Source organism: Bos indicus x Bos taurus, chromosome 1 (genome assembly GCF_003369695.1).
Source record: "Bos indicus x Bos taurus breed Angus x Brahman F1 hybrid chromosome 1, Bos_hybrid_MaternalHap_v2.0, whole genome shotgun sequence".
In the NCBI taxonomy this organism is placed as follows: Eukaryota; Metazoa; Chordata; class Mammalia; order Artiodactyla; family Bovidae; genus Bos; species Bos indicus x Bos taurus.
In genome coordinates, this window is record NC_040076.1 from 83,009,987 (window position 1) to 83,035,759 (window position 25,773).

The following is a 25,773-nucleotide window of genomic DNA, read 5'->3' on the forward strand; positions in this document are numbered from 1 at the left end:
TGCAGAAGCTTGTAAGCTTGATTAGATCCCATTTGCTTATTTGTGTTTTTATTTCTGTTGCCCTGGGAGTCTGACCTAAGAAAACATTGGTATGATTTATGTGAGGGAATGGTCTGCCTATGATCTGGGAGTTTTATGGTATCATATCTTACATTTAAGTCTGTAAGCCCTTTTGAGTTTATTTTTGTGCGTGGTGTGAGGGTATGTTCTAACTTCATTGACTTACGTGCAGCTCTGAGACTTTCTCAGCACCACTTGCTAAAGAGGCTATTTCCTATTTTGTATTCTTGCTTCATTTGTTGAAGATTAATCGGTCTGTGGGTACCGCCCCCACCTCTCTGTTGTGCTCCATTGAGCTGCATGTCTGTTTTTGGGCCAGTGCTAACACACTGTTTTGATTACTGTGGCTTTGTAGTAGTGTCTGAAGTCTGGAAGGATTATGTCTCCAGCTTTGTTCTTTTTCCTCAGGATTGCTTTGGCAATTCTGTCTTTTATGGTTCCATGTAAATTTTAGGATTATTTGTTCTAGTTCTGTGAAAAATGTCATGGGTAATGTGATAGGGATCTCATTAAATTTGTAGGTTGTTTTAGGTAGTATAGCCATTTAAATAGTATTAATTATTCCAAGCCTAGAGCATGGGATATCTTTCCATTTCTTTGTATCATCTTTAATTTCCTTTATTTTGTAGTTCTGAGCATATATCTTTCACCTCCTCGGTGAGGTTTCTATTATTTTTTATGTGATTTTAAAGGGGATTGTTTGTTTACAGTCTCTGATATTTCATTGTTAATGTAAAAAAAGGCAACTGATTTCTGTATGTTAAACTTGTGTCCTGCTACCTTAACTGAATTCATTTATCAGTTCTAGTAGTTTTTGTGTGGAGTCTAGGATTTTCTATTGATATATATATAGTAGCTTGTCATTTGTGTATAATGACAATTCTACCTCTTCCCTACCAATTTGGATACCTTTTATTTGTTTTTATTGTCTGATTGTTGTGGCTTGGGCTTCCAATACCATGTTGAAAAGAAGTGCTAAGAGTGGGCATCCTGGTCTTGTTCCAGATTTTAGCAGGAAGGCTTTCAGCTTTTCACCATTGAGTATTATATTGGCTGTGGGTTTGTCATAAATAGCGTTTATTATGTTATGTTCCCTCTGTACTAATTTTTGTAAGGGTTTTTATCACGAGTGAATGTTAAAATGTATCAGATGCTTTTTCTGTATCTGTTGAGATGGTCCTGTGGTTTTTGTCTTTTCTCTTGTTGATGTGTGTTACATTGACTGATTTGCATATATTGAACCCTCCTTGTGACCTGGGGATGAATCCAGCTTGGTCATGGTGTGTGGCTTTTTTATATGTCGTTGGATTCAGTTTGTTAATATTTTGTTGAGATTTTTTTCGTGTCTATATTTATCAAAGATACTGACCTGTAATTTTCTTTTTTGGTATTGTCTTTGCTTTTGGTATCCGGCTGATGTTGGCTTCATAGAATGTCTTTGGAAGTGTTCCTTTCTCTTCAGTCTTTTGGAAGAGTTTAAGAAGGAGCAGTATTAAGTTCTTCTTTGTATGTTTGGTAGAATTCCCCAGCTAAGCTATCTGGTCCTGGAGTTTTGTTTCAGGAATTTTTCTTTAAATTTTAGATTCTGTTTCATTTCTAGCGATTGTTCTGTTCAAATTATTTATTTCTTCTTGATTCAGTTTTGGTAGACTGTATGTTTCTAGAAAGTTGTCCGTTTTTTTCTAGATTGTCAAATTTCTTGGCATATATTTGTTCATAGTATTCTCTTAATGGCTTTTTGTGTTTCTGTGGTATCAGTTAGGATTTTTCCTCTTGTATTTCTCATTTTGTTTATTTGGATCTTTGCTCTTTTCTTCTTGGTGAGCCTGACCAGAAATTTGTCAGTGTTGTTTACCCTGGCAAAGAACCCGGTGTTTACTGTGTTGGTTTTTTTCCCCCTGTTATCTCTATTTTATTTATTTCCTCTCTGATCTTTAATGTCTGCTTACTTCTGCTAGCTTGAGGTTTTGTTTGTTCTTTTTCACATTCTTTTGGGTGGTGGGTTAGGATTGAGGTTATTTGAGATTTTTCTTGTGTCTTATCAGGCGTTGTATTGCTGTGAACTTCCCTCTAAGAGCTGCTTTTGCTGCATCCCATAGATTTTGTATGGTTGTGTTTATAAATAGTTTATCATTGGCTGAATTTGCATACCAATATTATGATAATCTGCTTGCTTAACTTCATTGATTTAGCTTATCACTGATCTAAACTATACATAAACTGATTTCTCATGCTGAGTTAGGAGAGTATCTTCAGTCTCTTTCCTATAAAGTTGCAAGTGAAGCAAAATGATAGCTAGTGCAGATTCATTTGGCATTTCATTTTGACTTATCTATAGTGTTCTGGAAGGACAGGGAAGCCTGGTGTGCTGCAGCCCACGGGGTCACAGAGTTGGATAGGACTTAGCGACTGAACACCAATAGTGTTCTGGAGTCTATCTCTTTGTATAACTTTTTAACCTCTGCTCTGGGTACTACAATCTGTGTATATCACTACCACAATCTACTTGTGGTATCATTTTACCAGTTTGAGTGAAGTGAGCCTTATCTCACTTTTTGCCCCATACCTTCTCCAGATTTTAATTGTCTTAAATATTTCCTGTGCATACATTTATGATTTTTGCTTCAACCAATAAATATGCGTTAGAAAATTCCAAGACAGAAGGACAGTCTATTGTATTTACACATAATTTTTTACTTTTTCCCTGATTCGTTCTTTCTGATGTTCCAAGATGTCCTCCTCTTGTCATTTCATTGTGTAGAAAACTTCTCTTAGCCATTCCTTCAGCCCCTAGCCAGTTAGGTCTGCTGTGACGGATTCTCAAGTTTTCTTTGTTCTGAGAGTGTTTTAATTTCCGTTTCATTGTTTTTTCTTCCCTTCATTTCTGAAGGATATTTTCATTGGATATAAAACTCCAGGCTCAGTTCTTTCAGCAATTGAAAAATGTTGTGCCACTTTTTTTTTTTTTGACCTCCATAGTCTCTGAAGAGAAATTCTTTGTTGTTCAAGTAGCTTTTCCCCTTGTAGGTAAGATGTCATTTTCTAGTACCACTTTCTAGACCTTTTCCTTTGTCTTTACTTTCAGAAGTTTGACTGTGTGTCTCGTCATGGACATCTGTGCTTCTCTTGTGTGTGGTTCGCTCAGTTTCTTGAATATTTAGGTTTATGTTTTTGGGAGTTGGTCAGCCGTTTCTTCAGATACCTTTTCTGCCTTGCCCTTTTTCTTCTCTCTTTCTAGGGCTCTGACATGATGTTAGGTAGTTTATTATCCCTAAAACCTCAGTAACTTTTTTTAAAGTCTGTTTTTTCTCTGTGGTTCAGATTGGGTAATTGCTATTCTGTCTCAAGGTAACTGATTAATTATTTCTGTCCTTTCCATTCTTCTTGAGCCATTTGTTGTATTTATTTAAGTTATTACAGTTTTTAGTTTTCATTTTTCTTGATATCTTCTATTTCTTTGAGCCTTTCTATTTCTGTGCTGTTTCTTTTTTAACTTGTTTAAAGCATGTTTGTGATTGCTTGTTGAACCACTTTTATGATGGCTGCTTTAAAATGCTTGTTAAATAATTCTAACATCTGTGTCAACTTGATGGTTGGTATCTATTGATTGTCTTTTCTCATTCGAGTTGAGATTTTTCTGGTTCTTGGTGTAATGGGTGACTTTAATTTTGATTTATTTTTTTGGCCAGGACATGCTACTTGGGAGATCTTAGATCCCCAACGAAAGATTGAACCTGGGCCACGGCACTGAAAGTGTTGAGTCCTAACCACTGGAGCTGCAAGGAATTCCCTGATAAGTGATTTTTAAGTGAAACCTGGACATTTTGGATATTACATTATGAGACTCTAATCTTAATTAAATCTGTGTGGCAGGCCTCCTCTGACAGTGCTCTGATCACTAGTGCCGGGTGAGGTTGGTAGTCCAGGTTCCCCACTCCAGCTCCTTTGACAGTGGCGGGGAAGGGCTCTTGTTGCTGCAGGGTGGGGAGTTCTGGCTCCTCAGTAGACCTCTGCTAATACCGCTCTGTCTAGGAGGAGCATGAGTGCCTTATTACTGCTGCGTGAGTGACCTCCACTGACACCACCCTGTCAGAGGGTGGGGTGCCTTGTTAGTCTTTAAGAATGGAAGTCCAGACTCCACTCAGCTTTTGCTGATGGGGATCAGGCCGTGGTTGTTTCTGTCGTGTTTGTCTGGAGTAGAGTGGTTGTTGTCTGAAAACTTTTCTGTCTTGCTAGACTGCTTTCTTGCTCCTTTGGCTAGAGTGAGCATTTTTGGGTACAGACCTATTTTGTTTGAGTTCATTGGTGTTTCCAGGTTGTGAGCTTCGCCAGGGCCCAGTCTGAGCAGCATGAGGCCAAAAGAAAACTCACCACTATGTTGTTCCTTGGCTCCTAAGGTTTCTAGCTGGGCTGCTTTCCTTTCTCAACTTTTCAGAGTTTTTTTTTTACTTGTTTTACATAAAACACCTGGGGTTTTTAGCAGCATGTAGCTTGCAGAAGCAAAAGGCTTCTTAAAGCAAATTGATTTAAAATTCATAGTTAAAATCACCCACAAAAAGCTTTTATATGATAACATACATGAAGATTAAATAAAGAAAAGTACTTAGGAAAATTGGTTTCCTGAGTTGACCTTTATGCATATCACTTTTCACTTTCATGCATTGGAGAAGGAAATGGCAACCCACTCCAGTGTTCTTGCCTGGAGAATCCCAGGGATGGGGGAGGCTGGTGGGCTGACGTCTATGGGGTCGCACAGAGTCGGACACAACTGAAGTGACTTGGCAGCAGCATAGGCTGTATAATCAAGTTATGAGTGGAGAATAAAAGATCCTTACCTCTAACCAAGGAGGCAGACTTCTAGGGTCTATATGGGTTTGGGTTCATGACTCCCTGAAAGATTTGTTCTGGCTAGAAGTTCAACATCTGCCCCCATAATCTATTAGCATGGTGGTGGTTCAGTCACTAAGTCATATCTGACTCTTGCAACCCCATGGACTGTAGCCCACCAGGCTCCTCTGTCCATGGGATTCTCTAGGCAAGAATACTGGAGGTGGGTTGCCATTTCCTTCTCCAATCTATCAGCATATACTATATTAAAAAGAGTGATGTCAGTGTCACTGAGAATTTGAAAGTTAAAGAGGAACCCCTCACCTTTCATGCCTTATAGCAGATATGTAACTTATGTATCCTAGATTTTTAAATAAAGCCTTACAAAGTCAACAAAACTCAGAAGAAATCAGGTTGAGACCTTATTTTCTGAGAAAGGAAAAAAACCCAGTAAAATTAAACTTTCTCTCCAGTGAAACAAACATAACGTGGTTAGCTGAATTTAAAGACGAGCATTAAAATCCTATACCATCTAAATTGCTTCCCCATTGTTGTTTGTTCAGTTGCTCAGTCGTGTCTGACTCTTTGTAGTTCCATGAACAGTAGCACGCCAGGCTTCCCTGTCCTTCACAATCTCCCAGAGTTTGCTAGACTCATGTCTGTTGAGTCGGTGATGCTGTCTCTGTCGCCCTCTTCTCCTGCCCCCAATCCCTCCCAGCATCAGGGTCTTTTCCAGTGATATCACCCTTCACATCAGGTGACAGTGTTGGAGCTTCAGCATCAGTCCTTCCAGTGAATATTCAGGATTGATTTCCTTTAGGATGGACTGGTTGGATCTCCTTGCAGTCCAAGGGACTCTCAAGAGTCTTCTCCAATACCACAGCTCAAAAGCATCCATTCTTTGGCACTAAGCTTTCTTGTGGTCCAACTCTCACATCCATACATGACAACTGGAAAAACCATAGCTTTGACTAGATGGACCTTTGTTGGCAAAGTGATGTCTCTGCTTTTCAATATGCTGTCTAGGTCTGTCATAGCTTTCCTACCAAGGAGCAAGCGTCTTTTAATTTCATGGCTGCAGTCACCATCTGCAGTGATTTTGGAGCCCAAGAAATTAAAATCTGTCACTGTTTCCATTCTTTCCCCATCTGTGTGTCATGAAGTGTTGAGACCAGATGCCATGATCATAGTTTTTTGAATGTTGAGTTTTAAGCCAGCTTTTTCACTCTTCTCTTTCACTTTCAAGAGGCACTTCAGTTCCTCTTTGCTTTCTGCCATAGGGGTGGTGTCATCTGCATATCAGAGGTTATTGATATTTGTCTCAGCAATCTTGATTCCAGCTTGTGCTTCATCCAGTCTGGCATTTTGCATGACATACTCTACTTATAAGTTAAATAAGCAGAGTGACAGTATACAGCCTTGACGTACTCTTTCCCAATTTGGAACCAGTCCGTTGTTCCATGTCCATTTCTAACTGTTGCTTTTTGACTTGCATACAAGTTTCTCAGGAGGCAGGTAAGGTGATCTGCCTTAAAGAGATTCCCATCTCTTTAAATTTAAGAAAATTTAAGAATTTTCCACAGTTTGTTGTGATCCATACAGTCAAAGGCTTTAGCATAGTCAATAAAGCAGAAGTAGATGTTTTTCTGGAATTCCCTTGCTTTTTCTATGATCCAACGGATGTTAGCAGTTTGATCTCTGGTTCCTCTGCCTTTTCTAAATCCAGCTTGTACATCTGGAAATTCTTGGTTCATGTACTGTTGAAGCCTAGGTTGAAGGATTTTGAGCATTACCTTGTTAGCATGTGAAATGAGTGCAATTGTGCAGTAGTTTGAACAGTTTTTGGCCTTGCCCTTCTTTGGGATTGGAATGAAAACTGACCTTTTCCAGTCCTGTGGCCACTGCTGAGTTTTCCAAATTTTCTGGCATATCGAGTACAGCACTTTAACAGCATCATCTTCTAGGATTGGAAATAGCTCAGCTGGAATTCCATCATCTCCACTAGCTTTGGTTTGTAGTAATGCTTTCTAAGGCTCATTTGACTTTGCACTCCAGGATGTCTGGCTGTAGGTTAGTGTCACACCTTCGTGGTTTTGTGGGTCATTAAGACCTTATTTGTACAGTTCTTCTGTGTATTCTTGCCACCTCTTCTTAATATCTTCTGCTTCTGTTAGGTCTGTACCATTTTTGTCCTTTATTGTGCCCATTTTCTATGAAATGTTCCCTTGGTATCTATAATTTTCTTGAAGAGATCTCTAGTCTTTCCCATTCTGTTTTCCTGTCTTTCTTTGCATTGTTCACTTAAGAAGACTGTACCTTTCCGTGCTATTCTTTGGAACTCTGCATTCAGATGGGTATATCTTACCTTTCCTCCTTTGCCTTTCGCTTCTCTACCTAGTTGCTTGTAAGCCCTCCTCAGCAACCATTTTGCCTCTTTGCATTGCTTTTTCTTGGAGATGATTTTGGTCACCACCTCCTGTACAGTGTTAACAAACCTCCTTCCATAGTTCTTCAAGCAATCTATCTACCAGACCTAATCCCTTGAATCTATTTGTCACTTCCACTGTTAATCATAAGGGAGTTGATTTAGGTCATATTTGAATAGCCTAGTGGTTTTCCCTACTTTCTTCAATATAAGTCTGTATTTTGTAATAAGAAGCTCATGATCTGGGCCAACTTCCAGTTTTGTTTTTGCTGACTGTATAGAGCTTCTCTGTCTTCGATTGCAAAGAATATTATTAATCCAATTTCAGTATTGACCATCTGGTGATGTCCATGTGTAGAGTTGTCTCTTGTGTTGGAAAAGGGTGTTTTCTATGACCAGTGCATTCTCTTGGTAAAACTCTGTTAGCCTTTGCTCTGCTTCATTTTGTACTCCAGGGCCAAATTTGGCTGTTACCCCAGGTGTCTTTTGCCTTCCTACGTTTGCATTCCAGGCCCTTATGATGAAAAGAACATCTTTTTTTGGTGTCAGACGGTCTTCATAGAACCATCCAGTTTCATCATCTTCAGCATTAGTGGCTGGGGCACAGACTTGGATAATTGTGATGTTGAATGGTTTGCCTTGAAAATGAATGGAGCACCCAAGTACTGCATTTCAGTCTCTTTCATTGACTGTGAGGACTACTCCATTTCTTCTGAGGGATTCTTCCTTCTTTATCAACGATTATTTTCTCCATCTAAAGTGCTCATTGTTTTTGTTTAGTTGCTAAGTCATGTCCAGCTCCTTTGCGACCCCATGGACTGTAGCCCACCAGGCTCCTCTATCCATGGGATTTCCCAGGGAAGAATACTAGAGGGGGCTGCCATTGCCTTTGCAGGGGAATCTTCCTGACCCCGGGGTTGAATGCAGGACAGCTGCATTGCAGGCCTTTGCAGTTCCAGCGGATTCTTCACTACCGAGCCACCTGGCAAGCCTGAAGTGCTCATTACAGAAATTTCAATAGTAAAGAAAAGTCTTAATAGCCATTCTTTGTAAAGCCAGTTTTTTTGTGACTGTAACTTATTGTACTTATTATTTTAAAGATAGACAGTCCCATTATCCTTCTAAAATTTTCTCAAAGTGACCTTTATCTATACAGATTTAAAAGTATTTATGTGTCTGAATAAATGGCAACTTGCTTTTTATTTTTTTAAATGACATTTTATTGTATTTATTTTTTGGTTGTACTGCACAGCTAGCGAGATCTTAGTTCCACAACCAGGGATCAAACCCTGACCCCTGGCAGTAGAAGCGTAGATTCTTAACCACCGGGCCACCAGGGAATTCTCACAACTTGCTGTTTAGGAAAATGTTTGGCCTACTCTATGCAGACATTCTTTATTTTCACCTTTTTTAGTCAGAAGCTTTCAATGAAAATGGACCTCCCCCCCTTAAAAAAAAAAAAAAAAAAAAAAGGCTGTGGAAATGGTCCAGCTTTTAGGAGAGCAAAGAGACAGGACAACTATATGCAATAAATGGGGGAAAACAGCCACAAGGTCACTAGTGGAACAATTAACAAAACTGGAATATGTTCTGTAGATTAAATGAAAATATTGTATCAATATAAAATTTCTTGAAATTGAGAACTATTTTGTAGGATATATTAATATAAGGAAGTATACGCTGAAGTATTTAGGAGTAAAAGGGTCTGATATATGCCACCTACTCTCAAATGTTTCAGGATAAAAAAGTATAGAGAGAAAATAAGTGAAATGTGGCAGAATGTTAAAAGTTAAACCTGGTTCAGGAGTATTTTGAAGTTTTCTTCAAAGTGAAACACAGACCTAAGTGTAAAACCTAAGATAAAAACTTATAAAAGAAAACATAGAAAAAACTCACTGTGATCTCACATTAGACAAAGACTTCATAGTTGAGACACCACAAAGCAGGACCCATAAGAAAACAAATGATAATCAGGCTTCATGTAAGCTAAAAGTTTACACTCTTCCAAAGACAGTGTTAAAAGATAAGATAACATGCTAAAAGAAAATATTTGCCTGTCAGAAATCTGATAAAAGATGTGAGTCAAACTATATAAAGAAATTATAGAATGGGCAAAAGTTTGAACAGATGCTTCAAAGAAGGTATGAGTAACAAATAACCACATGAAAAGATGAACGTCATTCATCATTAGGAAAATGAAAATAAAACCCACACTGATATCTCATCACTATATCTCAAAGATGAATAGATCATCCCAGGTGCTGGTGAGGACGTGGAGAAACTGGAGTCTCATGTAATGCTGATAGAGTAAAAAAAACAGTAATACCACTTTGGAAAAGTTTGGCGGTTGCCAGACTCCCCATCATAGCTGATCATGCTTTGTTGCTTTTACTACTTTAGTCTTTCATGCCAGTCTGTCAGCTCCATTAAGGCAGGAGTTGTTGACTTTATTCCCTCTGTATCCTCAGTGTCTAGCATAGGGCCCCACTGTTTGAATGAATCATGATCTTGAGATTTAATGTAAACAAGGGATTATGATCCAGTTTCTCAGTTATTGTACCATCCAGAGCAATTGGTAACATGTGTGACATTAAGAAAGTTTAGTTAAATTATCATAATTTATCCAGCAGGTATTTCATAGCCATCATCAATTTAAATTATGAAGATTTGTAGCAATGTGGAAAAACACTATAGATGATAAAACTGTATAGCGATTATAATTTCAGTTATAACAAGAGATGGTTGACTTACTGGTCATAAGGTTGTGAAGTTTTGATTATTTTTATTCTCAGATACAAGGTTGTGAAGGAAAGTGCTTCTCAAGCAGGCAGATGCATGTGTGTCCCTGGGAGGATTCTGTGAGGGGTGGGTCATGGAGAGCCACGGGACAAATTTGGCGTGCTTTCCTGGAGCAGAACATTTGTCAAATTCTTTTAAGGAAAATATTTAGTGTTATGAAATAGGATACAAAGTTCACATGAGTTACGATAAAGCATTAAATTTGGGAAGAATTGCACACATGTGCGTATCGGGAGAATTCATGCTCGCTCGCTGATTGAAGGAGTTCTCTTGAGGTTTGAGAAGTCCATTTTTAGTGTCTAAATATGGTGATGCATGTGACACAGTAACAAGGTTCCTGAAGTTTGTCAAGTGCTGACACTGTTACATCTTACTGCCTGTAGGTAGTCCTTGCCAGGTGGTTACTGTATCCTGGGCATGGGGCCCCTTTGCTTGTTATTTTGTACATGAGTAATGGAAAGCTGTTTAACTCTGTGCTCCCCTAGAAATGTATGGCTGTAAGCTTTCTGGAGGAAGTATTTCTGCTTTAGACTTCGCAGTCCTAAACAGTTGCACAGTTAGAGTTTCACATTTTCCCCTGTGTGTTGGTTTGCAGTCTGGCGCAATCATGACTGTCCTTGCTGCCGTCTGCACTAAGATCCCGGAAGGGAGACTCGCCATCATCTTCCTTCCAATGTTCACGTTCACAGCAGGGAATGTGAGTATTTTTATGACGTGAAGTGCTGGGGACAGGGTGATATTTTTACATTGACTGAATTCTTGCCCTTAAATTAGAAATGTCAATGCTGGAACAATCAAAGTTGTATCAGTTCTGTTCTCTTTTCTGGCTTTCAGGCCCTAAAAGCCATTATTGCCATGGATACAGCAGGAATGATCCTGGGATGGAAATTTTTTGATCATGCAGCACATCTTGGGGGAGCTCTCTTTGGAATGTAAGTCTGAATATGACTGAGTGACATTTCTCTGGTCCTCTCCTTCCCTACCCTGGAGGAAGGCAGAGTAGAGTAGAGCAGTTAGTTCAGGTATGGAAGCAGGGCAGGTAGGGTTGCGAGGGCAGGGAAATCGCAGTGTGGTTTGCTTTGGTCTTGAGCCGCTTCACATGTGCAGTGGGAATGGGAGACTCTTGGCCCTTCTCCTGCCTTGGTCATTTGTAGAGAGAGACCCTCTGTGCTTTTACGCTACCCTTAACCTCATATCACCCCAACTCATGACCTGTCACAGTTCCTAGTCCTTCTTGGATACTGTTCCCCAGCCCCCAGTCTGTGCTGTATTCCTTCCCCTACTCTCCAGCCACCTCCGCCCTGCCCAGTCCCCACCCTGCTGACCTCAGCAGTGCTGGGCAGCCGCCCTGAGTGGGTGGAACTGGTCCTCTGCCTGCGGTGAGTGAGCTGGTGCCCGCAGCATGGCTGGAGTAGAGACCAGATGTCATCAGTGAGGAGCATCTGTACCCAGCTCCAAAGCCTTCCCGCCCGTCACACCATAGTGATTACAGTTGTCCTGTAATCTTGTTACAAGATCTCCCACTTGTGGTTCAGGCCTAAAACATAGCAGTGCTGTAGCAACGCCACCATAGAACTTTAGACAGATGAGAGGCCCTTCAGCAGACTGTCTGTCTGGTGTGCTGGATCCATGATGGCCCCTGTTTTCTTGCATAAATGTTACCTTTGGCCTTTATTTGATTTTTACTTTATTTCATGACAATGGGAAAACTTAGTTTTTCTTAATTAAAAAAAAAAAATCTATTCTTAGTGGAGCAGTTTTGCCCAGTAGGTGGTGGAACTAAATGCCATTATGCCATTTATAATTTTCAGTGATGATTAAAGAATAGCATGTGTGAGTTCGAGCTTTAACAGCAGCACATTATAAATAGTAAGAACTGACCTGATATTACAGTATGAGAAACAGAAAGAGTAATGAAAGGGGTTCCGTTTTATGAACTCTAAATTGACCTGTATACTTAAATGTGGACTTGAAGGAGCTTTTCCTCAGCAGTTTTTTATTTTTCTCAACTATAATTAGATGACCTTTTTCTGTTCTGAAAACTGGATCAGGTGCATTTTTAAAGTCCAGGATCTGAAAGGCAGAGGAATCCTTTCTTTTTGCTGTTTCTAATTTCAGCTCCTTTCATTTACTCGATCTCAGTCATATCCAGAATTCATCTTTTCTGACATCTTTAATCTAGATTGAGAAATATTTACAAAATGGTAGAGATTCTATTAGTAACCTTCTGCACATTTCTTTGACTTTATGTCCCTGGAGCACATTTTATGATTTTCACCTTGTACTGTTGCAGTAGTGATAGCTAATGTTTATTGAATATTTACTATGTGCCTAAGCTAAGGTCTAATTTAATACTCTTAAAATCCTGTGAGATATTCCAGCTTGTAGAAAGGAAGCTGTTGAGGGATTGTCCATGGTCACACAGCGAGTCATTGCAGAGCTGGAGTTTCAGACTGAGCACTAGACTGTGATGCTGCTGCCAAGAAGAGGCAGAAGTTAGTTTGAAATATTTTCCTAATTTTAATTTAACCAAATGACCAGTTACATTTGAACTTAGGAGTATAATCAAAACAATGTACCCATACGATTAAAGTATTTGACTCTTTGCTTGAAATAAGGTTAAAAAGATTTTAGAAGACACTTTATTAATGGAAAGTCCTGACAAGTGTTTTGTTTATTCTAAGAGTTTTATAATTGCATTTGAATCTTAGGGTGGTCTTCTTTCTCTTGTTTTAAGTTTAGCCATCATTATTAGTAAATTCTGACTCTTGACATTTCTTACACTTGACATAATAAAAAAGAGTCCAGATTTAGAATCAGTCTGACCTGTGAGTGAGTCCTTGATTGACCACTTAGAAGCTGTTAGTGTTTGGGCAAATGACATTCTTTCAGACTCTATTTCTTCATGTTTGTACATGGGAAGAGCGATAGTACTTTACTTGCGGGGCTGTCGTGAATTAAAAGTAGTATGCGTGTGGTGCTTTCGGAGTAGTCACGTTTGGTTCCATTCTACTTCCATCTTTCATATAGTCTGTATATTAAAGGTAAGTCACTGATCTGTGTTAAATAATCAGCTATTTTCATATGCTGGATAGTAGGTGACAGTGGCATTTGGTTTTTAAAATGTCAGCGTGGGATCATGGTGCTTGTTATTTGTATGTCACACTGTTTGAATGTCGGACCTGGTTTGTTCTTCTTCTCCCCAGATGGTATATTACTTACGGTCATGAACTCATTTGGAAGAACAGGGAGCCTCTAGTGAAAATTTGGCATGAAATGAGGACTAACAGCCCCAAAAAAGGAGGTGGCTCTAAGTAACTGGGGCTGGACAATACTGGCGCGTCCGGTCTGTGCTGCCTGAAGGCCCAGGAATGCAGCGGCCCTGGAGTGACCACATCTTTGCTCCTGCCTAGAAGATACTCAGCATCTAGCTTTCCCAGTATTTTAAACTGTCCCCAGAACATGTCTCATTAGAAAGTGAATTATGACAAAGTTGTGAAATAAAGATTTATATCTCTCTAGTTTGTAAACAGAGGTGTGTGTCTCTTTTGAAGAGCACTAGTGCTGGCCTGGACTCTCGCTGTCCGTTGTTCTGTTTAACATGCGCCCGAACCTGAAGAGTGCGCATGGAAAGGCAGAAGTGCTTGCTTCTTAATGTCGGCCTTCTAGCACCTCTGCGAAATATTTACTCTTACTTACTACCCCTTTCCTTGCTTGGTTGACAGGTAAAAATTAAGAACATCTTCTCTCTGGCATGGTCTGAAATAACAGCTGCAATGTTTGCTAAATTTTTCCCAAGAAAGGTAGGTAATACTTTGTGGCAGTGAGTGTTGTATACAAAAAGCTATTTTTAGGTTTTGCTTTCTAGGTTAAAATTATAGCTAAATTAAGAATTAGAAGGAACTATCTTGGATAAATTCAAACTTGAATCTGAGCCTAATTGCATCTTATATTGGAAAATGTACATTCTTTGAAGTGGAGCATCTTACTGACATAGCAGACAGGGGTTGTTGTCGTAGCTTCACTGTAGTGGAACAGCTTCTCATGATTGAGAATTATTTCTAGGAAATGCAATTTGAGAATTTAAAAGTTTTTCTTGAAAGGATTTATAGGGGAGTTTTGGGGTCTTTTGGTGATCTCAAAAGATTATGCCAAATTTTGCACCTTGTGCTGTAGAGGGCCCACCTTGTGTGGTGGTGGGCACGGAGCATTGGTGTTCATGACAGTGAGGGAGCAGTGCCCACCTCACATGATGTTAAGAGCTAAATGGCAGTATGTGCCCAGCACCAAGGAATTGTTCAGCTATGGTGGTTCTTCATCTTCCCCACCAGCCCAGACTCTTTTCTACTGTGAAGTACTGGTCATTCTTACCAGGCAGGGGATTCTATTCTAAACTAATGTCACTTCAAGGCAAGGTAATTTTTTTTAACCTAGCCCTCATCTTGCCAGTAAGGAGCTAGGGTGGTCGTATGTGGGAACCGCCCAAGGTCACACTGCTGTGCTTTGACATTTTCTGAATATGTAGCTGATACTAACAACCCTGTGACTTACAGATGAGGCAAGAAATGTTTTTCAGAGATGGGACGGGAGGCTGAGATCATATGGACCTTCCACATGGAGTCCAAAATGAGATTTATGTCTGTGGGCAGACCCGAAAAACAGGCAGTGAAGACATGTCTCCTCTTTCTGATTTGTGATTGTCTGAGAAGGAATGTTTAGAAGGTCAAGTATCTACCTATGCGAGGCCTTGGAGGTCAGCGTCCAGCTCCAGAAGCACAAGCCTGACTGTCCAAGGCTCTGGCAACTGTCCCTGCTCTCCTGTTTGCCCGCTGAGGTACCTTCCTTCCTCATCTTGGCTGCTTTGCTGGCACATGATCACCCCAGGGCCGTGCTCTGCCTGGCTCGTGCGCCTCAGCCTGTGCTGCCTCCACTGCACTCTGCAGTATGGGGTCCCACACGTGCAGCCTCAGCTCTCTTTTCTCTCTACTTCTGTGGCTTCAGTTACCTCCGTGAAGTTGTCTTCTGAGCTCTGTCACTCTGTACCTGTGTCTGCTGCCTGTCAAATATAGTTCTAGGTCCTGGACCCCACTGGGCAGGCATGTCAAATGTCACTCCTGGCTTAAGCCAGAAACCTGGGCCATTCTAGAGTCCCTCTCTCACCTCTTGTTTCTAGAGTCCAGGCCCTTCTCTCCACTCTCAGCACCTGTGCGTTAACTCCCAGTCCCTTGTCCCTAACCTGACTGTAAAGACTGTTCTCCAACTGCTCTCTAAAATGTGCTGTACTTCACCATATGGCCACAGAGTGCTGCAAACACTCCAGTCGTTTCCTGTTGTCACCTGTAAAAAACTGCTTGTGAACCCTGTAGTGTGGCTACCGAGGCCCTCCGTGATCTAGCCCTGGCTGCCTGTGGCCGAACCTGTGGACCCGGACCCCTGCATTCCTGCCCAGTCCTGCTGCCCACCCTCACTGCGGGTGGTGAGGCCAGGCCACTTGCCTTCTTTCCGCTGCTGGAAAGCTCTGTTACACTGGTTTCCATGTCTTGTCATCCACTGCTCTGTAAACCTCCTAAAGGCATCCAGCATTATTCCAGGCACACAGCAATAGTAAGTGCTCTTTTAACTGTTTAATGAATGAAGGGGTCAAAACAAGAAGAGCTGCTCTCTTTTTTTCTGCTGCAGGACGGAGTGTTTTAGTCACGAGTCTCCCGAGTGGCTGACCCATGGCCGTGGTGCATGGAGGTCACACAGAGCAGGTGGGTAATCTGAGCAGGTGTGTCGTCTCCCAGCGTCTTCACAGAACGTGGGGCTCCTCTGCTGCTGCCTTGGGTCGTGGCGGGGCCCAGGCAGCTGAGCTGCTGCCACTTCGGGCAGTCGTAGTGTCATGTCACTGTGCCCCCGAGCTAAGACCAGCCATGCAATGGTTTGGGAGAGGAGTCTTTCTTGACTGGCCAGGGCTATACTGCAGTTCCTCTGAGGTGCAGGCTGGATACCGTCCAGGTATATGCTTGAGATGGTGCACTGGGTAATTAATGTTGTATCGATAGTTACTAGTAACTGGTCTGCAGTGCACACTGAGGGCTTGTGTTAATTCAGGAAGGCTTGTGTGGCCAGGGACTTAGCTCTGCACAGGAGGGAGGGGAACTTTAATAGCATAGTAGCCAAAGATTTGTGGCAGCTTTATAAAGCTAAATCAAGCCTTTGGAGCCATGCTTTAAAATCAGGGATTTTAGACCTCAGGAAATGTCAGTTGAGGGCTAATGTCAATTCTCAGTGGAAGGCTGAATTGGTTGTCACAAATTTGGCATTATAAAGGCTGATTCAAACGCGTGTTCTCCGGGAAGTACAGCCCCAAGTCTTCTCTCTGATCCCCTCATCGCTACATCTTCTCGTGCTTGCCCGCAAGCCCCCTGTGCAGCCTCGCACAAATCTGGCAGCCAGTGGCCTGTGGGCGGGGCCCAGCAGACTGTTCACTCAGTACCAGCTAGGAATGGTTGCCATCCGGCCTCTGGCCTTTGCGAAGCCAGGTTCAATTTGTAGGATAGCACTTGGGGAACTTTGGATTAAATTAAGGAACATTCTTCAAGTTGGATACTTGTAAGTGCCTCCAGCCGGGGCCCGCTTCTGCACCCCTCCAGAGCCGTGCGCACCACGGAGCTGTGGCCCAGCCCTCGCTCCCTGGGTGGCGGTCCCAGGCCAGGGGGCGGAGCTGCGGCGGCGCTGGGAGGGCCGTGGGGGCGGGGCCGCAAGCGGGGGCGGTGCGGGCCGGGAGCGCGGGGAGCCGAGAGGCAGACGCCGGGCCGGCATGGCGTGGCCCTGCATCAGCCGCCTCTGCTGCCTGGCGCGGCGCTGGAACCAGCTGGACCGCTCCGACGTGGCCGTGCCGCTGACCCTGCACAGCTACTCGGACCTCGAGAGCGAGGAGCCAATCCCGGGCGGTGTTCCCTCGCGCAGAGGCCCATCTCCCGCAGGCTCCCGGGATCCCGGCCGGGACGTGCCTCTCACTCAGTACCAGCGGGACTTCGGCGTGTGGACGGCGCCCTCGGGGTCCAGAGATGCAACGCAGGGACGCGGACCAGGAGCAAGCAGCCGCAGGACCAAGCCCTCCGCAACCCCCGGCCGGGGGGTCTACGTGCTCCCCATCGGTGACGCGGATGCGGCTGCAGTGGCGACCACATCATACAGGTAGGCTGGGGGCAGGGGAGCCCATCGTACTCAGACCCCGTGGTCCCAGGAGACTGAATCGCGGAGGCAGGAGGACCAGGTGGGCAGGAACGAGGAGGCGCCCGGATTCCCCATCCCACCCGACTTCGAGAGCTTCAGGCAGCCTGTGAGGTCACCCCTTTGATTCTCCGTTGATGCTCCCTGACCAGACTTGGAGTCAGAGAGCAAGCACCTCCCTGACGGTGAGCTCACTACCTCACTCTCTGGGGCAGTCCTGTCAGAAAGGCCTGCCTTCCTCCGAGTTAAAATCTTAATTTCTGCCAGAAGGGCCCAGCCATGGAAGGAGTCCTCGCAGGCCAGCTGCCAGTGCCCTCTGGGGGCATTGGTGGTGAGGACCAGATGCAGGGCTTCTGGGTGGTCCCCTCAAGATCCCACTGAGGGCAGCTGACTCGGCTCTCACTGACAGGCCTGTGCTCCTCTCCTGGATAAGTGAGGGCTTTCTCTCTCCTTACTCCAACAGTGAGACATAGTCACTGTAGAAAAACTGGAAATTACAGAAATTACAACATAAAAAATGAGTATCCCCAATCCTACCCCAAACTGGTAGTTCTTTCTAATCCTTAACATGTATTTGAGTTCATATCCATTTGTAATTCTTACATGGCTCGATTTGTAACTACATTTTTTATTTTATGTATGTGGCTGTTGGTCCCTGTTACTAGACGCTCTTCTATAACATGAGTTTTAATGGATGTGTAGTGTTTTGTCTTATGGGTATATCAATACATTACCCATATATTGATATGTACCTCCAAATATTAACCTGTTCTTATGTCATTAAATATTTACGGTGTTGCTAATTTGGGGCTATTAAAAACACTGTTCTTTGATCTAGTTACTGCACTTAGAGAAAATTTCCCTACATGTAAGCTTGAACATGGGGCGGGAGTTAAGGAGTAATAAGGTACATGTCAACAGTGTACAGAAGATGGGAACAGTGTTGATGGAAATCAGTCCTACTGATGTAGGGGACTGGTTAATTATAGCTCTGCCATAGGAGGGACTAAAACAGATGTCAAAAAAGATGCAGAACAGTATGTCTGCTACTATCTGTGTTGTTAAAGGGGTTATTGATGTATACATATCTGCTGAAATAAGCGTAAAATGTCTCCGCATGGATATGTGAGAAAATCGTAACCTTTAGGGAAAGGAAGGAAAAGGAGTTGTAGACGCTGCCAGGAGTAAATGGAGACTGAGGGACTTTTCACTCTGCTTTTTGAACCACTGCTTTGTTTTGGGGGGTTTCTTTTCGCCATGCCATACAGCTTGCAGGATCTTAGTCCCCTGACCAGGGATCAAACTCATGCCCCTGCAGTGGAGGTGAGGAGTCCTAACTACTGGACCACTAGGGAATTCCCTGAATCACTGCTTAAAAGAAAAAGAAAATGTATATGTATTACCTTAAGAAAAAAAATTTAGAGGAAAAAATAACTTACAAGATCATCATTCTTAGAGTTAAATCTTTGCTTATACCCTAATTTCTTCAATATGAATTCATACCTGTCAAATTAAGGGCCAAAAGGTATGAACTTTCCCCTTCAACTTTATTACTTTTAAAATCAACTGTTTTGAGGTATAATTCCCATCCAGTAAAATCAATCAGATGGATGACTTTTGTATACACCTGAACACATGATCGAGACACTAGAACATCCCATCTCCCCAGAGATTCCTTAATGGGCATGCGGGTTTTAAGGAACTCAGTGGGGAGTGGCTGTTGCAGGGTGGGTCTTGTGCTCAAGCCGAGCTACAGAGATGTGAGGGGCAGAGCGTTGAGCTGCAGCGCTGGCGCCCTAGCCAGGCAGTGGAAGGTGCTGACTGCTGCATGCCCGGGCCCTGATTGGAACCAGCTGGAGGGAGCTGAGTGGTGACAGGCCTGGAAGGTCAGAGGTCCTGGGTGTGCCATGCCTTCACATGGCTGATGTTCCAGGTATAGAGTGGGGCAGAGCTTGCAGGGAGATAGCTTCGACTCTGGGAAGGACACACTTTCCAGTAATTAGAACTGACTGAGATGAGTAAGCTTGTATGGTGCTGAGCTCCTGCTCACTGGGAGTGTCCAAGCAAAGGCTGGACTTTCAGAAGCAGTCCCTTGCCTGTTAAATAGATGGCAGGTTTGAATGTCCTGCTGGGTCCTTCCAGTTCCTGTGATACTAAAGGTACTGCTTGGCACGTACCAGATCCCAGGCTTAGGACGTCCCATAGATTATCTCCCCCAGGACTTTACAGCGAGTGTGCTTAGTCGCTCAGTCATGTTTGACCCTTGTAACCCCATAGACTGTAGCCTGCCAGGCTTCTCTGTTCATGGGATTCTCCAGGCAAGAATACTGGAGTGGGTTGCCATTTCCTTCTCCAGGGGATCTTCCCAACCCAGGAATCGAACCCGGGTCTCTTGCATTGCAGGCAAACTCTTTACCAATTGAGCTACAAGGGAAGCCCAAGACTTTACAATAACCCCCTGAAATCAGTTCAGTTCTTGCTGTCCCCATTCTATAGATGAGGCACTTGAGTGTCTGGCAAGAGGTCACGTAGAAGAGTGGAGTTCAAGTGTTTCTTGCCCTAGATCAAATTTGTGCTCCCAACAGGCTGCCATCCCCTAAGATGCTGCCTCCTCTCAGTCAGGTAGCTGCTTGACCTATGTCTGGCAGTGGTTGGGCAAAAGTTGGGACTCAATAGAGCTCTCCTTCCTGTGTATAAACTTGGTGGGTCACCTGGTCCCTCTGACCCTTTCCTCCTCTGTAAAGCAGAAATAGTAAGAGCTTGACTTGCCCGGGTCACCTGCCAGAGACACAGGACTGCTGCTGAACCTGGCTCTCCTGTCACCTTGCAAGCTGACTTCTGAGACCCTCTACCTCCCAGCTCTACTACTGGTATGAGCAACTCCATCCCACCTGCCTCTTTGCAGGATACATGTTACCTAAGAAAACCATTTAAATAAATTCATAAAGCAAAGATAATGAACAGATCATGAGCACCCAGAGATATCAAGGATACTCGTGGCTGCTCCTCTCCACCCCAGCCTCACCTGGCCCCTGGTCTCCAGATGAGAGCTCACCTGCCTCACTCGTCTTCCCACCAGAAGTGTGTGCATGCGTGCGTGCGTGTGTGCGTGCGCGTAGCCCTTCTGGCCCAGGTTCTAGCTCTGCCCACTTCTGGCAGTTCTCCTTCCTGTCATCTCTTTCTTTCCTCGGTGAGTCAGTTAAAGGGCTAACCGTCAAAGTGCCAGACTTGACTCCCACTTTTTTAAGTGCCCAACTTGAAGGCTTAGGGAAGTTAAGGGATTTGTTTGAAGTCATGCTGGGCTGAGAACCAGGCCTCAGTATCCTCAGACTGGGCTCTCTGCAATGCCCTGGTAGCTCCCTGCCTCTCAGCAGGAGGGACTGTGGGCATCGAGTCCAACTGAGGCTCACATGAGGTGGATGATGGTGGAAATAGCTTGGTGAGGGAGACACAGTGGACTCAACTTAGTCCTGTATTTTTATTATCTCCTGCCCCACAGTCATGGGGACTGCTCTAGCTCCTGGGCCAGGTCACTTCCTGCTCTGGGACCCCTGCAGCCACCCTGGGACAGCTGGCTTGGGCTGCCTGACCCAAGGCTCAGCTCAGCGTGGGGACAGAAGGGCACGCCCAGGGGGGGACCTGCTTCCCCAGGAGACGCAGAGCAGCAGATGGTGCAGCCAGCTGGTCTTTGAAACCTTGCAGCTTTGGAAGCAAAAATTATCCGATAGAGCCTTGGTCCGATCCACTTCCTGGTACCCAAGTGCTGACCATGGACAGACACAGCTGTACCATGTACACGTGGCCTGCCCAGTGGTGCCCAGCTGTGCTGCAGCTAAGGAGAAAAGGCTGCTTTGTTGACCTCGGGGCCTGAAACCTGGCCAGGGCTGTGGATGGGATAGGCAAGGACCCAGCCCACATGTGGGTGCTGGCCCTGGTCAGCTGGACACTTTTCCCCTTGGCCAGGGGCTTGGGCCCAGGAGGTCTCTGCTAATTTAGTAGAGGAGTTGACAGAATTGAAACAGGTCTTTTTTTAAGAGGGATTAGTTTTTGTCAAAAAAACTGTAACTCTGAGCACATGGAGCTAGGCTGTGCCAGCCTTGTCACTTCCCTCCAAGCAGCCAGCAGTCCCTACCCACATGCAGACCACCATCCTTCCCTGCTCCTGTGCATGAGTGCCCATGTGCACAGCACCATGCAAAAGCCAGGCGGTCTTTAGTTTCTTGAGATGGTCACTATGACTTACTGTTTAATAAGACAGGTTATAGAGAACTAAACAGAACACTGGGCCTCACTTTCCTCCTCAGTTGTGACCAGGTATGACCATGCCTTGCTGTGCGCTGTCCAGGCCGGCCCCTCCCTGGACATAAGGGCCACCAGTGACACAGGCTGGAGGTGAGTGACCTTCACTGGTTCTGGGCTTCTAGGGCCCCTTGACGTGACCCAGAGACGGTACAGGGAGCCCTGGAGAGCAGGGCTGGAACGTGTGGCCTCTGAGGCCCAGCACACACCAGGAGCTCACGGTTTAGGACAAGGAGGATACTGTTGTTGCCCGACTTCTCTGCTCACTCCCAGTGCAGTGTGTGCTGTTGCTCCCTGGCAGTGTGGGAGAAAGTTTCTGGTCGAGCTATTTGGGGTCTACTTCCTCTGTGAGAAAGTAACATCTGCAGCCAGAGCAGCAGCTCAGCAGTGGACACTGGCCAGGAACGTTCCAGAAGCACAGGGCAAGAGGCAAGGCCCCTGAGGGACAGTCGGCCCTGTGTAAGGTTGTGATGTGTTCTGTTCCAGACAGGAATTCCAGGCTTGGACTGGAGTGAAGCCATCAAGATCCACAAAAGTGAAGCCCGCCAAAGTCATCACAACCCACAGCTCTGGATGGGATGGCAGCCCCAGGGCCGGTTTCCAGGTCAGTGGGAAGCTGGTGCCTGGCTGCAGGGGGCTGTGAGAACAGTGGCTTTTCTCTCCAGGTTAGGGACTAGGTGTCAGATGTGGATGGTGTAGGATGGCACTATGGCAGAGGCAGTGGTTTCTGAACCCCCGTAACCATCGCTCACGAACTGAAAGCCAAGGTGCTGCTTTGTCGTTAGACACGTGTGTTCCTCTAGCACTGGCTTCTCTGGGAGCAGGGTGTTGCCTCCCTCCTAAATCCCAGCCTTACCCTTGACCACTTGCTTAGTGACAAGCCTTCCAAGTGCCTGAGTCTGTGTAAGAAAGAGGAGGGGCTGGAAGGGAGGTGTAGGGCTGTTCAGTTTCTAACTCAACCCAAAGGCTTCGGGAAGCAGAAGGTAAGGTCCATGTGGACACCCCCCACCCCGACCCTTCAGGTTAGCAGTCTGCAGCTGCTGGGAGGGGGAAAGTTGAAGAAGAGCTCCACTGATCTGTGGCCAAATTTCATTTTTCAGGCCCCTGAGGTGAGGAAAAAGTTTGCCCCTAACCCCTCAGCCATCTTTCAGGCCTCGGCTCCCCGGATCCTCAACGTGTGACTGCCCACCAAAGAGCAAGCCACAGGGGATCAGAACTCACCACTGGGGACTGCGGTGAGGTCTCAGGACTGGATGGCCCTGTCAGGGGAGGGTCCTCCGTTCTTGCCAGGGGGCACCACTCCTCTGCAAGCCACACGGGTGCTGTGAGCAGAACAGATGCACCACCCAGCTCAGCGCTGGGCCCCCGCTACCCTCTCCTTCCTTGGGAAGTGTGCGGAAAGCTTCAGATCTTTTTTTAATTGCCTCTTTAGGGCGCCCTTCAGTTTTTAAATCTGAAGACCTCGATCATTTCTACTGTGAACTGAGTTGGTCTCTGGGGATTGAGGAATATGGACATAACAGATCCTTGAAAGATCCAGTAATGTCCAGGCTGTATGATAATTTTATAACCTATTTTGGTAACTCAAGGTAATGTCCTTGGATAGTCCCACCAGCGGCCCCCCACAGGTTGTAGAAGAAATCTTAGGTTATCACCTGCATGTGATTCATAATGCTAAGTAACCAGAAACAAGTTTCCCAAAGGAACAGAAGAATATCAATCATAGGGTATCTTTTTTAAAAACATAATTTCTTTATGGCCAAGATGACCCTGGTTTTAACAAAACATTTCTTGGGATGAGTGAAGTGCTGAATGAAGGACATTTATCTTGTTGGTTTCTGGGAGTGTCTTTGGGGCAAGGGTGGCCCAAAAGGCCTTAAAATGTCATCTCATTACAGGGAGCTCACTAGCTGCTGAGGAACCAGCTCATTTTGGTTTTGGAAGTCCCTCTGCTGACTTTATCGACCAAGTCCAGCCAGTGCAGCCACCTGGAACCAGCCTGGTTCTCTTTGCAAGCAGCCCTTGAAACGTTTGTGTCCTTTTAGAGATTATAGGCACAAGCTAAGGACAGTTTTGGTAAGAAAACTCAAGGATTTCCCTTTGGATTTTTATCCCTCTCCAGCTCCCAAGTGACTTAGCCTGGTGAGCCTTTACTTTCGCCACAGGAGGTGGCATTCAGGTTTCAGAAGCAGCTCAGAGTGGAGGTGGGGCAGTGTTTCCAGCTCAGGCTGCGAGGGGGCCGTCCCCTCAGAGGTGCTAGCTCCCAGCTCTGGCAGGCACAGCCTTTCCCCTTGTTCCAGCAAAGGAAATGATCTGAGAGAATCATTTAAAACAGAAAAGCAAAACCATATGCTTACACAAAGGGTTCTATTATTTCAGACTTCATTGGTTTGCATGTTAGATGTTCCTAAGGGAAAAGAGACTGCCTGCTGGGCCTTCTGTGAGAAGCAAACAGATTTAACTGTACAATCTCAGATTTTACTAAAATGCAAATGTACTATTTCAATTTCTTGTTAATTTATTTATTTAATTATAAACACGAACGCCTTCTCATGTCTTCCTTTATCCTCCTCTTGGTAACAGGACTTTAACGTGCCTTGGCTACCGCTGCTCTCCCTTGAGCGCGTAGAGTCTGGGAATGCTCACCCAGGGCTGTGGTCGCACTGGTGTCATATGTAGTGTTTAACAAAAACCCACATCTCCCCAGCCCCACCAGGAGCCTAGGGTAAAGCAAGACTATCCTTGAAGCCAGTCTTGGGAACAAACCTTGGTTCTCCACTCATTAACTGACAGCAGTTTAGACTTCTGTTTCCTAATCTGCAAACCCCACCTCCCCCTAAGAGAACTTGGGTTTCCGTGCAAAGCACAGCTGCTGTACGTGTTCTCTCCTGAGCAGGCACTCCTTCCTGGGAGCCGGCTTTACTGGCATCTGCTGCTTTGGTCCAGCAATAGCCCCTGTCAGTCACACAGCACAGCCAGCTATGCCTCCCCCCTGAGCTTGTCCTAGGAGCCCCATCACTGCCCAGGAGAGGCCTGACCTTAGGAAGGCATCCTGCATGCTCAAGAACAGATAGCTTTTCACAAACATCCCAATGTAACAGCTTTCCTTACTAGACTTCATTATTAGATCTGAATTTTGAAGAAATTTGCTCCCACTCACTCTAGGTCTTAATAAGGCCACTCCAGTAACATTATGTTAAGGCCTTAAGAAGCCACTGAGATAATAATAGCCTCAACCATGTGGTCCAAACTCATGCAGGTCATATAAATAACACATAAAGACAGAAACGTACTGAAATATTAATAGTAGCTATCTTTGAGAAGGGGAACTATGGGTAATTTAAAATTTTTTACATCTTACAATATTTGCTAGTTTCTATACAATAAGCATTTTTGTATTAAATTAAAAGTTTAATATGTTAGGTAATTTTAGCCAACAGAAAGAGTTCAAATTAATTATTCCATAACCAAGTTAGCACTGCAGTAGCAGGCTTGATCAGCTGTGAGGAGGCCCAACCAGAGGGAAGGACCCCAGTCACTGACAGCAAGACTGGCGGCTCCAACTGAGAAAAACCCATTACAAATGCTAATATTTTCATCCTTGTAATAACTCCAGGATTTTAGGTCAAACTCCAAAAAGCAGCACTTGAGAGAACTTTGGCTGTGCAGCCCGCCCCAGGCCGACGGGGGATCCTTTGAGCTCTGCCGGCCACACACAGGCTCCTCCGGTGAGGAAGAGAGTCCCCGATAAGGTACTGTGACACTGTCCTGTGGCTGCTGTCGGAACTGTGGCTGACACACAGAACATTCAGGAAAGGGGCCTGAGCAATGCCCCTATTCTTCTCCAGACCATCAGACTCCCTGAAGGCTGACACCAAGTGAAGTCTCATACTTGGATTGTCTCCCAGGGCCTCCTCCCCAAAGAACTTCTTATCTTTGAAGAACCAAAGCTTCCAAAACAAAGCCTTTAGTTCTTATTAAGGGTGGATATAAATAGTCATTTCTGAAATATTTCTGCAGTTCCTGTAGTTTTTTCTGTGGTAGCAGATGGTCCCAGCAGGACCGGGTCACAGGAGTAACTTTTTCCAGGCCTCAGCAGAGACCCATTCTTGCCAAACGGACCAGTGTGCTTCCTGGTTGGACAT

General features: G+C 44.6%; 2 protein-coding genes across 4 annotated transcripts in view; both read left to right on the forward strand.

Moving 5' to 3' along the window:
- Positions 1-13,641, forward strand: part of PARL (presenilin associated rhomboid like) — a 54,492-nt gene extending 40,851 nt beyond the window's left edge. The window contains exons 8-10 of one of the 2 annotated variants that reach the window (XM_027539793.1): positions 10,707-10,808; positions 10,946-11,043; positions 13,318-13,641. In XM_027539793.1, coding sequence (XP_027395594.1) covers positions 10,707-10,808; positions 10,946-11,043; positions 13,318-13,429 — 312 coding nt within the window. In that variant the 3' untranslated portion in view covers positions 13,430-13,641. The remainder of the gene's footprint in view (positions 1-10,706; positions 10,809-10,945; positions 11,044-13,317) is intronic. The other variant, XM_027539804.1, reaches the window with a different exon arrangement.
- Positions 13,642-15,790: 2,149 nt separating this feature from the next.
- Positions 15,791-25,639, forward strand: MAP6D1 (MAP6 domain containing 1). 2 transcript variants are annotated; one of them, XM_027539827.1, is made up of 5 exons: positions 15,791-15,864; positions 17,080-17,293; positions 21,634-21,721; positions 22,115-22,232; positions 22,729-25,639. In XM_027539827.1, the coding sequence occupies exons 1-5, from the start codon at positions 15,832-15,834 to the stop codon at positions 22,807-22,809; spliced, it is 534 nt and encodes a 177-aa protein (XP_027395628.1). In that variant the 5' UTR covers positions 15,791-15,831; the 3' UTR covers positions 22,810-25,639. The 2 variants fall into 2 exon arrangements, with proteins under 2 accessions (XP_027395628.1, XP_027395617.1); XM_027539816.1 differs by lacking the exons at positions 15,791-15,864; positions 21,634-21,721 and having other exon boundaries at positions 16,868-17,293; positions 22,729-24,177.
- Positions 25,640-25,773: the final 134 nt, after the last annotated feature.